This window comes from Haliotis cracherodii, unplaced genomic scaffold (assembly GCF_022045235.1).
Source record: "Haliotis cracherodii isolate W230 unplaced genomic scaffold, xgHalCrac1.p SCAF_11, whole genome shotgun sequence".
Lineage (NCBI taxonomy): Eukaryota > Metazoa > Mollusca > Gastropoda > Lepetellida > Haliotidae > Haliotis > Haliotis cracherodii.
In genome coordinates this window covers 36,685,927-36,702,232 of record NW_027266266.1, presented here as the reverse complement: position 1 = coordinate 36,702,232, position 16,306 = coordinate 36,685,927, and the positions used below count along the sequence as shown (strand labels likewise).

The 16,306-nt window shown below is 39.6% G+C and overlaps 2 protein-coding genes across 8 annotated transcripts in view; both read right to left on the bottom strand.

Moving 5' to 3' along the window:
- LOC139455050 (acetylcholine receptor subunit alpha-type acr-16-like) overlaps positions 1-1,904 on the bottom strand; it is an 11,253-nt gene extending 9,349 nt beyond the window's left edge. The window contains exons 1-3 of the mRNA XM_071236631.1: positions 1,175-1,904; positions 608-809; positions 340-505 (exon numbers count right to left, since the gene is read on the bottom strand). Of these exons, the coding sequence (XP_071092732.1) occupies positions 340-505; positions 608-809; positions 1,175-1,904 (1,098 nt within the window). The remainder of the gene's footprint in view (positions 1-339; positions 506-607; positions 810-1,174) is intronic.
- Positions 1,905-5,726: 3,822 nt separating this feature from the next.
- Positions 5,727-16,306, bottom strand: part of LOC139456451 (double C2-like domain-containing protein beta) — an 88,383-nt gene continuing 77,803 nt past the window's right edge. For 6 of the 7 annotated variants that reach the window (XM_071238165.1, XM_071238169.1, XM_071238170.1 and 3 more), the window contains 2 exons: positions 16,099-16,220; positions 5,727-10,418 (listed from right to left, as the gene is read on the bottom strand). In XM_071238165.1, coding sequence (XP_071094266.1) covers positions 10,404-10,418; positions 16,099-16,220 — 137 coding nt within the window. In that variant the 3' untranslated portion in view covers positions 5,727-10,403. Of the gene's footprint in view, positions 10,419-16,051; positions 16,221-16,306 lie in introns of all 7 variants that reach the window. The other variant, XM_071238168.1, reaches the window with a different exon arrangement.

The window sequence follows — 16,306 nt, the reverse complement described above, 5'->3', positions numbered from 1 at the left end:
ACATGATGTACGGTCTCAACAGAGGCAGTATATCTTGTTGGTGCTACTATTTGCGTTCCAACGCCCTGTGGAATCATGTCTTTGACGTTTACCACTTTGTTGAAACCACCGAGCACAGGAATGCTGCTGACAAACCAAGAAATATTATCAGGGAATATATTGGGTTCGAACCCACAACCAAAATGTTTCTGGAACGGCACAGCGAATCGCGGCGCCTTAGACTGCAGGGTTCCCCATGCTTCCCAGGGTAATGCAATCGTTACCCATGACGGCGACTGCAGCCACCAGCAGGGCAGGGAAACATACAACAAACAATGCCATGTCCAAACATTTGCTTACCCGTTTCCAGGTCATTGCATCATCGCCATGGCAACGTCTGCCATCATTACCAACATCACTAGACAATGATATAGAACTCGTCTGAACAACTTTGTCAATACTGTCATGGTTTTCCTGTTGTTCAGAGCAGCTGGACGAGTCTGATGATTGGCATTCATTTTTCTTTCTACGACAAAGAATTCGTTCAATTAGTCTTGTCACATACGCGACATTAACAGGAACTTCTGTTTCGGTTTTCTTGTACAGCCTCGTTATGACAATTGCTAACCCGACGAAGACGGAACTGACAACGAGGCTGGCGACCATGATGATGGAGAGACTCGATGTGGTCTTGGACGTCTTTGGGAGCATGTTGGTGATGTACGACATCAGGACGCCATACGCGAGGAGGATGGTGACAGCAAAGCAGATTTTCTCCCCGGAGTCAGCGGGGATGAGGAAGACGCAAGAGTTGAGGATGGACAGAAGGGCTGAAAGGGAAGAGATGATTTATATAACATCGATACAATCTCGAGACGTGCTACTGTTGTATGTGTGGATATCGAATACGTATCGTGATGTTGATAGGTAAAACACTGAGGACAATATTCATGTACCTTACCAATACGTATCGTGATATTAAAAAAAATGTAGGTACAGTTGTCTAATGCGCTGAATGTCGCTGTGCAGAGTAGCGTCAGAAACGCCAGAAACCTATGATTGTGGGTTCGACCGGCATCACTTCGGGCTTTCCTCCCACACTAAGCTGACACGCCGTGATATGATATAACTGGAATACTGTTCAAAGCGACGTTAAACCAAACTCACTCACTCACTCACTCAGCAAGTAACATACCTGTCGGTAAGATGATATTAATGAGAACAAACTCAGGACGTCTTTTCAACTTCAGCGTCATCACAACGGCGGGCTTGCTTGACGTGTCAGGTTGTCGGATCTCCTTGGACACGTCTGTCGATACTAACGCCCACTTCCCGTTGGCCCGGAAACTGCTCACCCCAACAGTGGACGCCATAGGGAGGAGATCCACAGCCTCCAGATGGTAGTCCCACAGTAGAAGCTCCACCAGACACTCCTGGACGTCAAAGGGAAACGAGCTTGTATCTACTTCACAATACACGTCAAAATTGGCCCCTGGTTTCCATGTAACGGTTCCGTTTGAAAGCACATGTACAAGATTCGTACTATCTGTGACTGGATTGAATGTTGACATCGTATTGGCGACGGCGACATTTGGCCGCCATACTTGGTGAGCAGGCGGATGGATGGACACACTACCGCCATATTGTATCGGGTCCCACACCAGGAACGGGTCGTGCCAGACCAGGTCCAGCCATGCTGTGAAGGACAGATTTTCAGACACCTCGTCAAAGTTGGTGATCGCGACGAGGTGGAGTTGCAAGGTGACGTTCATCTGGTCAGTCTGGTTGAGAACCGGTCGAATGTAGGGGTTGTACGACCAGATCTTATCGTCAAACAGTCGTTTCAGGTCGTCTGCTTCTTGAGCAGACGACAACCACCACAGAAGCAATGAGAGCAGATAACTCACCAGCGTTTGCATCTTCATTTTGAAACTCTTGAGTGGCGACGATCAAGTCAATTTAGAGTTGTTAAAAGCAATGTACCCGTATGTTTATCATAGGACAGGACGTCGACTTCGTCACCACAATCTGGCCCCAGATAGTATGTTGAGCACTCTGTGTGAAGTAGAATCGTAGGAAATAGAGTTCAAGTTACTGCCAGGTTGAACTTAATTAATTAAAGCTTCTAATAACCACCGCAAGTTTGTTGTTTTTCCACTTATTTACAGTGAGTGAGTGAGTTTGGTTTAACGCCGCTTTTAACAGTATTCCAGTTATAGCACGGCGTGTTAGCTTAATGTGGGAGGAAAGCCCGAGGTGATGCAGGTCTCAGACGTTCACCACTTCGGTGAAACCCACGAGCACCGGTATGGTGCTGACAAACCTATAACCATCCTCCGCAGAACACTTGTAGACTACGTAATACGGGCTGTTGTGGTTTGTGTAAATATGGCTATTTGACCGTGATATATAATCGAGTTTTGACCAGACAAACTTATGGCAATGACCACGGTCTATCACGGTAACCTCCCATTTTGCAGACAGGTAGTTGTTACAGCTAAGAACAACATGCCTGCGTGAGTGCACTGCAAAACTACTGCTGGTTACCCCCGACTAGTAATGGAATCATCCATGTACAAACAACAGTCCGTGACACCCAACCCACACCCAGCCACGGGGATACTTTGTCAGCACCAGTCCCGTGTTCATTTGTTTAAGATCCGGGTCAGAATAGGCCTTCAGCAAACCCATGCTTGTCGCAAGAGGCGAATATGCTTGTCGGAAAAAGCGACTAACGGGACCGGGTGGTCAGACTCGCTGACTTGGTTGATGCATGTCATCGTATCCCAATTGCGTGGATCGATGCTGATGATGTCAATCGCTGGATTATCTGGTCCAGACTCGATTATTTACAGACCGCCATCATATAGCTGGAATAATGTTGAGTGCGACGTTAAACAACAAACACACAAACAAATAATTTGTTTAACACTGAAAAAAGTGGTACGCGTCCTGACCAGCGTTACTCCCAATCAAGCTGACACTTGTGATACAACTATATACTGTTGAGAGCGGCCTTGCGCTTAACTTCGAGACTTTCAAGAGGATTCCTTGTTAGAACGTGTCTCCAGAAACCTGTACTGATCGTACGAGAAGACCAAATGGATCGGGTGGTCAGATTCTGTGGCTTGGTTTGGGGTGTGTCCTCGAACCATGGACAACCTCCGTGGTCTAGTGGTGGAGCGTCCGCCTGGAGAGGTCCGGGGTTCGATCCCCGGCCGCGTCATACCAAAAGACGTTAAAAGGTGGTTGTTGTTACCATGTCTGGCGCTCGGCTGGTCGGCTCGGAGTCAGTGTACTGTGTCTGAGTGGGGTATTCATGTTAAACTGCGGCATGGTATCTCAGTGTGCTTGCACTATAAATCGACATCAGTCCGGACTAGTTCAAGCAGCCACACACATACGTGCATGTACGTCGCTATATAAGTGCAATAATCTTGGACGCGACGTTAAACTCAATTTCACCTCACCTCCTCGAACCATGTCGGCGTGGATCGTTGTAAATCACTGGATTGTCTGGTCCATACTCTGGTCATAAAGCTGGTATATTGCTTAAAAAAGATAATATATACACCTCCAAAATGTCTATTAACTGTACAGTTAATTAAGGATAAACATACGTCTCATGCGTGAAATTGTGAGTGTGAAAATTCACTACATAAAGTCCGTTTCAGCAAAACAATACAGAATGCATATTGCTGTTTAAGTCTTTCCGTAAATATACAGAAGTACTTACCGTGAAACGTCTATATTATGTCCTGTTGTTCACTCTGTCGCCTTATCACGACACACAAATTTAGGCTGTTCAATTTTCGTAGTCAATGACCGCTGCAATAAATAACCATTTCAATGGACCGTAAATTGCATGTCCAGTGAACTGCTGACCCACGTGACCACATCCCGATAACGAGGCTATCAGTGTACGAGTTATTACTATGCTACACCACTACACGCAACAGCAGCTGGACAGCTTGGATGATCGGTTGCTTGTACTGTTATCGCTTGACATTCATCACTTATTCATCAGATAACTTCAGTGATCTGGCAGAAGGATCAAAGCCCTGCGTGTTCTGTTTCCACTGTGACATGTCATTGCAGGTACCTGCTGTTACCCGTGTGTAACGAGATTAATGAGGGCTTGAAGGGAGGCTATGCACACACAGCACTTATTACAATGACGGGACAGACAGAAGTGTCACGCACTTTTGATAATCTAGCCTTATACTTGACGAATGAACGCACTAACCATTTGTTACTATTTTAAAAGCACAGTCGAGTGTACGATTCCGACTATATCATGAGCATGTGTTTATGAATCACTATGATACAGTGATGGTACCAGGTGTTTGCGAAAAGGTGAGCCCATCATGCCCCAGCGGTGGCACCGTCACAAACACATGCAAAGGCAAGTCAATTGTTCAACTGAAAAAACAGGGGAACATATGGAGCACGTCAAAACAGGGAATTGCATCGGACTTCATCTATGTCACTGATGAGTCAAATTTGGAAAAGCCCTCCATGTTTACCATAATTGTTTTTGAAAGCTTAAGTGTATGAGTCAATGTGTGACGCCCATCACGGTGATGTTGCTCAAATATTGCCAAAGACCGTTTAAAGTGTACTCACTCACTATTTATTGCTGAACCCATAACCAGATGGATCTACTGAATAATTAACGTTTATTAAGTAATGGAACACCAGCAGAGAGTGGACACAGATGAGGTGAGGTTTAACGTCGGGTTCAAGATTATTGCATTTATGTTGCGACATGCATATGTGGCCGCTTCTACTGGTCCTAACTAATGCCGGTTTTATTGTTCTAGCCAACGAGATACAATGCTGCAGTTTAACATGGATGCACATACTTACAGTATTCTGACTTCAAGCTGACCAGTCCTTGTTTCCCCCTTAATGCCGAGCACCAGACAGGGTAGCAAAAAGTGATCTTTGAACGTCTTTTGGTATGACATGACCAAGTATCGAACCAACTACCGCCCGGAGGCGGTCCGGTGGATAGGGGGTGGGTCATCACTGTAGGGGTTAAAATGACAAGAGCCGTTCAGCGGCTACTGGACAACCATAAACCTCCTACCACCACTCAGCTAAATGGGAGGAATCAATACTGATTTTGGCGTTCACGTGACAATCACATGGCAACACAAACTGAAGTCATGAACTTAATGAGAACGAGAATGTACAAAGTGTTTAACATATTTCTTCTTTCCTATAAATAATAAATACGTGCCAGTTTTCGGTGCGCATATGACTCGTTCTAAGAAACTACCACAATATACCGACTGTATTCTGCGAATCAACAAACCAACCAACCAACCAATCATACCAAAAGACGTTAAAAGATGGTACTTGTTATTCTGTCTGATGCCAGGCATTAAGCGGAAAAATAAGGACTGGTCAGTTCAGAGTCAGTAAACTTTGAGTGGGGTCTTCATTTTAAGTGGGGGCGGTCGGGTAGCCTAGTGGTTAAAGCGTTTGCTCGTCAATCCGAAGACCTGAGTTTGATTTCCGACATGGGTACGAAGTGTGAAGCCCATTTCTGGTGTCCCCCGCCGTGATATTGCTGGAATATTGCTAAAGGAGGCGTAAAACCATAGACACTCACTCTTATTAAATATGATGACAGAATCAACACTGAGTCTGACCTCGCGATCTCAAAATAGCACTAGAGTGCTTGGACCGATTCCAATGCCGACCACAGGGGCTCATCAATGACAACTCAACACAAGATCCAGAGTGTTAAACAGAGGACTTTATAACAGATAATAAACATCTACAATATAACAAATCAGACCCTGACTGTGCTAAATACTGACATGAGAGAAATTGCACTTAGTCATACAAAAGCCTGATACAGATGTCTCACAAGACAAGAGGACTCGATGAATCCACTCAGTCATGTTGCCATGGAAACACAACCCTGTTTAAGGCAGGAAAATAACAACACAAATGAATATCACAAGATTGTGCAAACAATTATTTTCATACATATCAATAGTCGTATCTATCAATTCTCTCACCTTGTCACCACATCGTACAATAAAATTTCTGTTCTGGAATAGTTTAGACTTAGAAGAAAAATAAAAGATTTACTTTGATATTTTTAATTACAAAGATCTTACCCTAGGATCTGTAATACTTAAAATGTTTAATAAAGAATAACAAAAGTATATTTTTTGTCAAAATCTAAACAAATGCAAATCGTAAATATTTATCAATAAACTTGTCTTGTGACCAAACTACGATTGTTTACCTTACATAAAGTTGTGGTTGTAAGCCTACATACTTGTATCTCAAGGTCATATTTGAACTGTCCTCAGTAACATACATGAACACCGACGTCGCACCCGGACACTATATACAACTACTGCCTTCCTGAAGCACACACAATGGTCAATCTTGAACATACGGAAATAATTATAGGACACCAATATTCCTCATGCACATATTTAGGACTAAGAGCAGAAAAATAAGACCACTTTTCAATATTACAACAGTATTTACACAAATATGCTAAAAATACCCTAAAAAGATCTATTTCAAAGTTGTGATTTATTCATATTTATAGAAGCTTAAGATTTGTGTAAAGACACAGAAATATTGTAACTTAAATTACAGATTTCTGTAAGTGACCATTTTATACAAATCTTAAAACAAATTGACTTCAGTTTCATAAATATCCATTTGTTTAAGGATCTTTCCAATAATTCCAAAGTCATGTTCCCACCTGTTTCAGTGCGACATCCCAAATATTCTCCTGGAGAAGATGAGACACACATCATGATCAATGAAATTACATGCTATGACTGACTCACAGTGGTATGTTGAGGTATGCGATGTCACGGACATCTCCTCCCCCCCGCCCCCCACACCTGGGAGAACAATCCAGGTGCTACACAGTAGAGTAAGTAAATGCAGGTTTGTAGTCCAGTAGCATCAGACAGCCAGATGGGACTCACAATTACATCAACAATGATAAGAAGTAAATCTAACATTGTGGATGTATTTAAACACATATCTAAACAGGTCAGGATGGGTTCTTCCAAATTGTGAAGTTTCAAAAGTAATTACTTCAATTTTGCTTCTTTATTCCAGTGAGGCTTTCATTTTCCCATAATGTATTGCCAAAAGACAAAAGTAATGGTACCTGTCACTTATCTGTGTAGATAATACTTTCCTTAAGACTGATAGATAAGTTCTTTTCTCTGCAGGACTCTGTGCATTTTACTAATCTCTTAGATAATATATTCCTTATGGTTTAAACATAGCACTTTCATGTGTTGTCTGAAAATGACCATTGGTAGGTAGATACTGCTTTCCCTAAGACGTATACAATAGAGTGTTTTATGTGATGGTGTGTTCTTGGTAAATGTGAATACTCCTTTGTTGATACTGCCTTCCTTGAGACTACACATGTGACTTGTGACACTGTCAACCGAGACTTGAGGCAATAGAATGTTCCTTGTGACACTGTTATCTGTGACAATCATCTGTAGACTCCTTCCCTCAAGACTATTTGTCTGGTTTGAGATTCAATATTCAAAAAGTAAACAAAGACTTTTCCTGATGGCTTCATATTACAGTGTAAGTGACAAATAGTCCAAATAATCTGTATGAAAATCACGCATCTGAAGTATCACACAAACCAACACAATTAAGCTTTTAATCATATTTGACTTCAGTTATAAGAATTCAACACAATCAACCATTCAAGATTAGGAAATATTTTGATAGTCTCACACTTGTTATCGAACAACAATAAAAAACAAAACAATACCATTTCCCTATAGTAATCATTACTGGATATTGTGTAGGTGACACCACGTATCTTATCTCTCCTGCCTACACCGTGCAAACACCATTCTTCTATTTATTACTCCAGCTATCTTAAAAATTAATTATCACCATGAGATGTAAAAGAAGTACATATTCAAGTGACAAAAACAAATTCATCACCATAAACCTGACCGCAGTAAAATGCTGTCAGTAATACAATGTCAAATTTAAAAAATGTAATTACTGAAACATTGGCACAATAAACCTGTGAAAACAACAAACATTTATGTACAAGACTTGATTATATCTTACTTCAATGTGGATGTTTATAATTTGTAAACATTCAATAATGAAATATAACATTAATATATGAACAAAAAAATTTTTCATTTTACTTAAAATAATATGTGTGGCCTTGTTTAATACTTATCAGTAAACGTGGCTCTCTTTGTAGATATCCAATAATGTTTTGTTTAAATGCTAAGTATAAACCTGGCTATTAGATTGTGGTACTGGCTGATTTGGAGACCCTATCCCTGGAACCCTCTCTCACCTTCAAGTCAACAAGGACAGGACCTGTCTCACTGCCTGGTGTTCAGGTGGTTGGCAGGACTACTGGTCGATTGGTGGGAAAAGAATAAACAAAGGAATCCTTTGACTTTTAGTGCTCTTTAAAACATTATAAACTGTGTGCCGAGTTAACTGAGCCAGTCTCATCGGACGTTCTTTTATGTAGTTGATGCACATTTTTGTAAACTCGTAACTCTGCATTCATCTCAATAAAAATAATAGTAGCGCTATTCAGATCTAAAAATATTCCATTTTTCATTTTTTTAGAGTTGGCAGTTCTGTAAACCAATTCATAAAAAAAGTACTGCCTTACTTACAAGTCATCCAATATAACTGACAGTGAGAGTTAGCGAAAAGTACGAAATCAGGATTTCAAGGAATGTCTCTCATTTGTATCAGACCAGTTACCAATCATCCTTTCTCCATGTCATACCTATTTCAGTATACAGCTCTGGTCTGATAATTGTAGATATTCAAGATTCTCCCCTAAACAAGCCAAGACTGACATGAACACTACAACAAATTCACAGAGACATTAGAACCACTAAGTAAAACAAATTTGATTGCAGAAAAGATATTGATTTAACTCACAAATACTTGAAAGATGTACATAAATGTTAGTTGCTGCGTATATTAACACAATGTACGATAACATTACTACATATTGAGCTGGGAAAAACATCTCAAATCTCGCACTTGAAAGATGTATTGTGAACATTTCAAAATAACATGACATTTATTTTGAGACAGATAAATACCACAATAATATATGCAAATATCAATATTAGCACTGAACTTCATGTAATATTAGATCTACAAGATGAAAATATTGTCCATTTTTCGCTCAATAAGTTCAAACAGAATACATAATTCTTCAAATATGTTGAAAACATGAACACTGATTGGGCCCCAGTGTCTACAAAGTCTGTGCCATTATCATTATTATTATTATAATTATTATTGAAAAATATGGACTTTGTCCCAAATCAAGTTCACTCATCCCGACCAATGGTTAAAGTAGCAGACTTTGGTATACGTTGCAGGAACTTATCTAGAATTCCAAACTGGGTGCCCTTGGCAGACACATTGGTTAAAAATTGTTATGATGTTCAAAACTGGGATTGTCTTAAGTTCCTCTTTTCTTCATTTCAGATGTACTTAGCATTGTAATTTAACACTGCATTTGATGCAATAATGTTAAGCTATGCATAAAAAACTCTTCCTCATTATTGGCCTGTAAGTCACCTGAACAAAGCCTTCACTATAGTTACAACTATCTAAACAGGAATTGTCAAATTTCAAAACCCCATTGGAATTTTAACAGACACTTTCTACAGACTTGGGTCCAAATAGGGGCCTCTGGGCAGACCTAGATAAATCCTTGTGATAGATCATTCTGGTCAGTTTGTTGTCAATGCAGACAAAGAAATGTCCTGCTGCTGAAAACAGGATGAGTGACATCAGTGTGCTGAGCACCCCCTGCATCAGAACACACGACACACTTGATGTGCACAGCATCCAGACTTAACAACAGTGTCTAGGGTTCAGTCGGCCGTCACTGTTACGACCCTACCACTTGGCATTAACAGAAAACACATGACTTCACACTTTCCGTAAAAGATGCAAGTTGATCACGGCCATTTCATATCGTTTTGAAACATTTATGCACTTGAAAATTGTTACATGTTAACTATGTAACTTTGATTAACTTCAATGAACTATTACAGAGATCAATGGCAAGAGAAAGTATAAAAAATAAATGTCCCAAAATGGTCACTTTTTCCGGACATTTATTAAATATTACAATCCTTAAATGCTTGATGATAAATGATAAACAATATGTGTAACCGTACAGCGAATCAAAATATCATATTGAACATGATATTGTAATTTCCAGGAGAGGTAACTGCTGCGAAGATGGTCTAATTCTTGAGACTAAGGGAGACAATCCTGTGTCCTCCACTCCAAGCCAGAGATGGTCATCAAGTGTGCATCTAGCCTTGTCTACTGTGAAAGCGCTGTAAGTTCATGAAGGCCATGTTGTCATGGTAACGGAATGCCATCTAATATTCATCCGGCTGAAAATACAATGTCACAAAATAAGCAAAATGAAGTGAGTTTTAATGAATGAACAACGGAATGATTGATTGAATGAACAATGGAATCATTGATTGATTGAACAACGGAATCATTGATTGATTGAACAACAGAATGATTGAATGAATGAACAGAATGATTGAATGAATGAACAATGGAAAGATTGAATGAATGATTGTTACAAGGAACTGTTGTGAAAGGATTTACACTGAACGCGGATATCTTTCAACAATATGGAAAAACCCATTTTCTTCAACCTCTGTCAGAAAATATCTAAAAGAACTTGATAAATTGTTTAAGAAGATGAAGTTTAAGATCAACTCCTGGTGGAAACTTCTGACAACATTGTCTTATATCAACACACTATGAGTCTCCTACAGTGGAAAACGCTATACATTTGATGGTCCTGGAGAGTCAAGGTTTCACAGTATCATCCTCCGTGATCTCCAGAGATCGCATTTCAGTATACCTACACTAACACCTGGATCCATTCCAGTGGGTCTTGCCAACTCAAATTACCCGCCCTTGATTTTATGAGCCAATTTCATTCGCTAGGCTACTCAGTCTAAAGGATCAATTGACGAACCAGCTTCCATGTTGGGTTGGCAATATCAACAACATGGTGGCCAGTTCCATTGATTGTGGTAGAGTTTGTGAGAAATTCGACATTGAAAAGCTGACTGACACCCAAAAGAAAGCCCTCAAAAATCTTTTTGATGGAAAGGATGTCTTCATGACCATTAATACTGGTGGTAGCAGGCCCCTTTGCCTCCAACCATTCCCTGTCTTATACTCAACTCCTTGACGTACTTGACGTACTTGATTGATTGGTAAAATATTCATGAAAATCAAGGACAGGTAATTTGAGATCGCGAGAAGCAGGGGAATGGATTCACGGGTTAGTGTAGGTTTACCGAAATGCTAGCCATGTAGATATATAGGATGACAGTATACTGAAACAGTACCAAACTCGCATGCATTTAGATGTGCTATTCTTGTAAATCAATGGGCCATCAATTTTCCACGTTTGACTAGAAAAAAGATGCTGGGATGACAATATGTTTATAAAAACAATTACTTAGAAACACAACACACTGTCTGACAGTAGCTAGAGCTAACACTCAGTGACACACTGCCAGTCATGCAACGCTTCACATACAACATGTCACGCTGTCCTATACACCACGCTCCCTGTCAAGACATGACCTTCTATTTCACAACAACACAGGCCTTGGCAAAACATTCTTGGACTTGACCTACCGGTTTTATAGGTAAGGGGTCAGTGACTACTAGGTACTCACTAATAAATCTGAAGCTCTACCGACCCGTGAAGATCCGCATTGGAATAGGTCTTCAGCAACCCACGCTTACCGTAAAGGCAACTATGCTTGTTGTAAGAGGCAACTGACGGGATCGGGTGGTCAGACTCGCTGACTTGGTTGCATGTTATCTAACTCAATTGAATGGATCGATGCTCGTGGTAAGACAAGATTACCCGTATTGAAGCATATATCCCATCATAGTAAGACAAGATTACCACATAGCCCCTTCATGGTAAGACAAGAATACCCACCTTGAAGCACATTCCCAAATAAGTAAGACAAGATTACCCATATTGAAGCACATCATGGTCAGACAAGATTACCCGTATTGAAGCATATACCCCATCATAGTAAGACAAGATTACCCATATTGAAGCACATAACCCATCATGGTATGACAAGATTACAAGTATTGAAGCACAATCCCCATCATGGTATGACAAGATTACCAGTATTGAAGCACATACCCCATAATAGTAAGACAAAATTTACCATATTGAAGCACAATCCCAATCATAATAAGACAAGATTACCCGTATTAAAGCACACACCCCATCATGGTATGACAAGATTATAAGTATTAAAGCAGATACCCCATCATGGTATGACAAGATTACAAGTACTGAAGCACATACCCCATCATAGTAAGACAAGATTACCCATATTAAAGCACAATCCCCATCATGGTACGACAATATTACCCGTATTGAAGCACATACCCGATCGTGGTAAGACAAAATTACCCATATTAAAGCACAATCCCCATCATGGTATGACAAGATTACCTGTATTGAAGCATATACCCCCATCATAGTAAGACAAGATTACACATATTGAAGCACATATCCCTTCATAATAAGACAAGATTACCCATATTTAAGCACACACCCCATCATGGTATGACAAGATTACCGGTATTGAAGCACAATCCCCATCATGGTATGAAAAGATTACCCATATTGAAGCACATATCCCTTCATAATAAGACAAGATTACCCACATTTAAGCACACACCCCATCATGGTATGACAAGATTACCAGTATTGAAGCACAATCCCCATCATGGTATGACAAGATTCCCAGTATTGAAGCACATACCCCATCACAGTAAGACAAGATTACCCATATTGAAGCACACACCCAATCATGGTCAGACGAGATTACCAGTATTGAAGCACACATCCCATCATGGTCAGACAAGATTACCCATACTGAAGCATATACCCCATCATAGTAAGACAAGATTACACATATTGAAGCACATATCCCTTCATAATAAGACAAGATTACCCATATTTAAGCACACACACCATCATGGTATGACAAGATTACCCATATTGAAGCACATATCCCTTCATAATAAGACAAAAATTACCAGTATTGAAGCACATAACCCATCATGGTATGACAAGATTACAAGTATTGAAGCACAATCCCCATCATGGTATGACAAGATTACCAGTATTGAAGCACATACCCCATAATAGTAAGACAAAATTTACCATATTGAAGCACAATCCCAATCATAATAAGACAAGATTACCCGTATTAAAGCACACACCCCATCATGGTATGACAAGATTATAAGTATTAAAGCAGATACCCCATCATGGTATGACAAGATTACAAGTACTGAAGCACATACCCCATCATAGTAAGACAAGATTACCCATATTAAAGCACAATCCCCATCATGGTACGACAATATTACCCGTATTGAAGCACATACCCGATCGTGGTAAGACAAGATTACCCATATTAAAGCACAATCCCCATCATGGTATGACAAGATTACCTGTATTGAAGCATATACCCCCATCATAATAAGACAAGATTACCCGTATTGAAGCATATACCCCATCATGGTACGACAAGATTTACCATACTGAAGCACAATCCCCATCATGGTACGACAAAACTACCCATATTGATGCACAATCCCTGTCATGGTACGACAAGATTACCCGTATTGAAGCACAATCCCTTTCATGGTAAGACCAGATTACCAGTATTGAAGCACAATCCCCATCATGGTAAGACAAGATTACACGTATTAGTAGACCATGCTCCAAGTGTTCCAGTTTTTCCCCACAGACTTTGAACGTTGCCAACAGAAACCTAGACTTCTACTAATGTACACACAACACAATACACACTCAACATCTACTGACTGACGTCCTAAAACATGGTACCCTGGGTTAAAACTGTCAAAATACTTTGTTTATCTGCACAATCAGTTGAACAAATTCATAACTTGCCTAACTTATGGCATATCTTTGGCTGGTTAATATTTTTTGTAGTTACTCAAGATACTCAAGCAAATGAATTAATTACAGAATATGTAACAAGGCATTATAGATTATTTGTTTCAAGTGAATGAGCATGGTTTTATGTCATTTTTAGCAATATTCCAGCAATGTCACGGCGGGGGACACCAGAAGTGGGCTTCACACATTGTACCCATGATGGGAATCGAATTAGCGTGATGAGCTAATCCAAGTGAATGAATCGTGTTTGCCCCAAAATATCAGATATTAATCACCCTCGCAGACTTAGTTGATGCATGTCATCGCAACCAAAATGCATGGATCAATGCTCATGGTATCAATCACTGGATTGTCTAGTCCAGACTATTTATTATTATTTACAGACCACCTTCATACAGATGGAATATTGCTAATAAACAGACTTATCACTTTGAAAACCCAACATGACAACAATCTATGGATGCAGACCACAAAGTATTTTGACAGTATCACATCCAGTCAACATAAACTATCAACAATCAAGGAGGTGGCATCTACCTACCACATCCACTGAAGCCACACAACAACCTCTTGCATGCTCATACTTACACAGGGGTCCACTAGGCGGTCACAAGCTTGTACAAACTAGTGCACAACGTTCTGGTGTGTGCTGGCATGTATACTCATGGTCAAAAGTTAAACAACGACTGTCTTCAACTATTGTCCTATTACTGAATGAATGGGTGTAAAATGATGAATTCATGACAAGGTTGACTGAATCTGGGTCACAAAGGACACCACTCTCGATTTGCATGTTATTTATTGTATAACACCTTTTTTATAAAAGGGTTTGTCATATTGATTAGTTTTAGAACAAGCTCAAAGGTCACAAAAATATATTTTAAAATGCAAAAGCACATAGTGTAGTCATCTCTACAAGTGTGATAAGTAGTATAGTTTAACAAAAAAATGATAGCAAAATACTGATTGGGTTGATTCTATAAGTAGAGTTACCTCCCTTTCATAACCCTCTTTTATGGAGGGAGTTTGCTGGCACTGAAAACTGATGACTGCCTCAGTTGGCAGAAAAAAATATTTTTCCTCCGAAATCCTTCATCATAAAACTGCAGAAAGGGACTTTGAACCAAACTGCATATTCTCTGCTAAAAAAACTAAACATTAATTGATGGACTGATACATATAAAATTGGAACAATGTGGAGTTTGAGGTACTTGAATCAAATTTGCCAATCTGACTCTGAGACCATAATGCCCCTTTCATTCATGGCACATATTTGTTTTCTCCTAATTAAATTACAAAGCTGCTTAACTAGTGACCAGTTGTACTTTGATTCCACACATCAATCACCACAAAATCATTTTCATAATTCTCATATGCCCATATGCATTGATAATCAAATATCAATACATATCAAAAGGATGTTATTATTTCAAATATCTCATCTAACACAGTCATAAAATAACACTTTATTAAACGGAGTCAATTTTAATTTCTTCAGAGTAATATGTTAAAAGTTATCATCTAGGTTGTCCAAATGGAAATTTCAAGGTTTTTGAGATTTTGAATAAATACACATAAAATATGGTTTAGTTTCAGAGTTCAATGATACATATCTGAATACCGTAATGGAGATGTCCCTTAGTGTGGTTCCTACTTCAAACAGACATAACTAGAATTCTCCAGCATAGAATACTGAATGTGATCATTCAATGCTATAAACTGGTTTTACTTTTACGGTAATGAATATCGTGACATTAACAAACATTTCAGGAGTGGAAAAATAGAAATTAACAATCTTCATCTGTCTATTACATATTATTCAAAATATGATAGGAGTATTTTGGATCAACTTATAGGTACTGATGTGTTAGAAATATTTTCATGTAAGATCATACAAGTTTTATAACTTATGTTTGATCATATTTTCTTTTATACAATACATATATATGCTTCAAAATATTTTTCAGCTCCTGAAATTCTAAAACAGAACCAAACAAGCATACATACAAACAAAATTCCACTCACAATGATGGCTGTGCTACGTCATGCACAAAACTTAATCATGTATAAACCTCAGGGGTCAACTCGGCTGACAGAACATGCCAGCGGCGGAACTCTCGGTCCGGGTTCTTCAGTGTCTCGAACCAGTGCTTGAGCCTGTCTCCCTTCGTGTTGATGCCAAGCTGAACTCCACCTGAAGGAAATTCATAACGAGTAAGTGAGTGTGTTGGGTTTAACAGTATTCTAGTTACATCACAGTGTGTCAGCTTAATGTGGGAG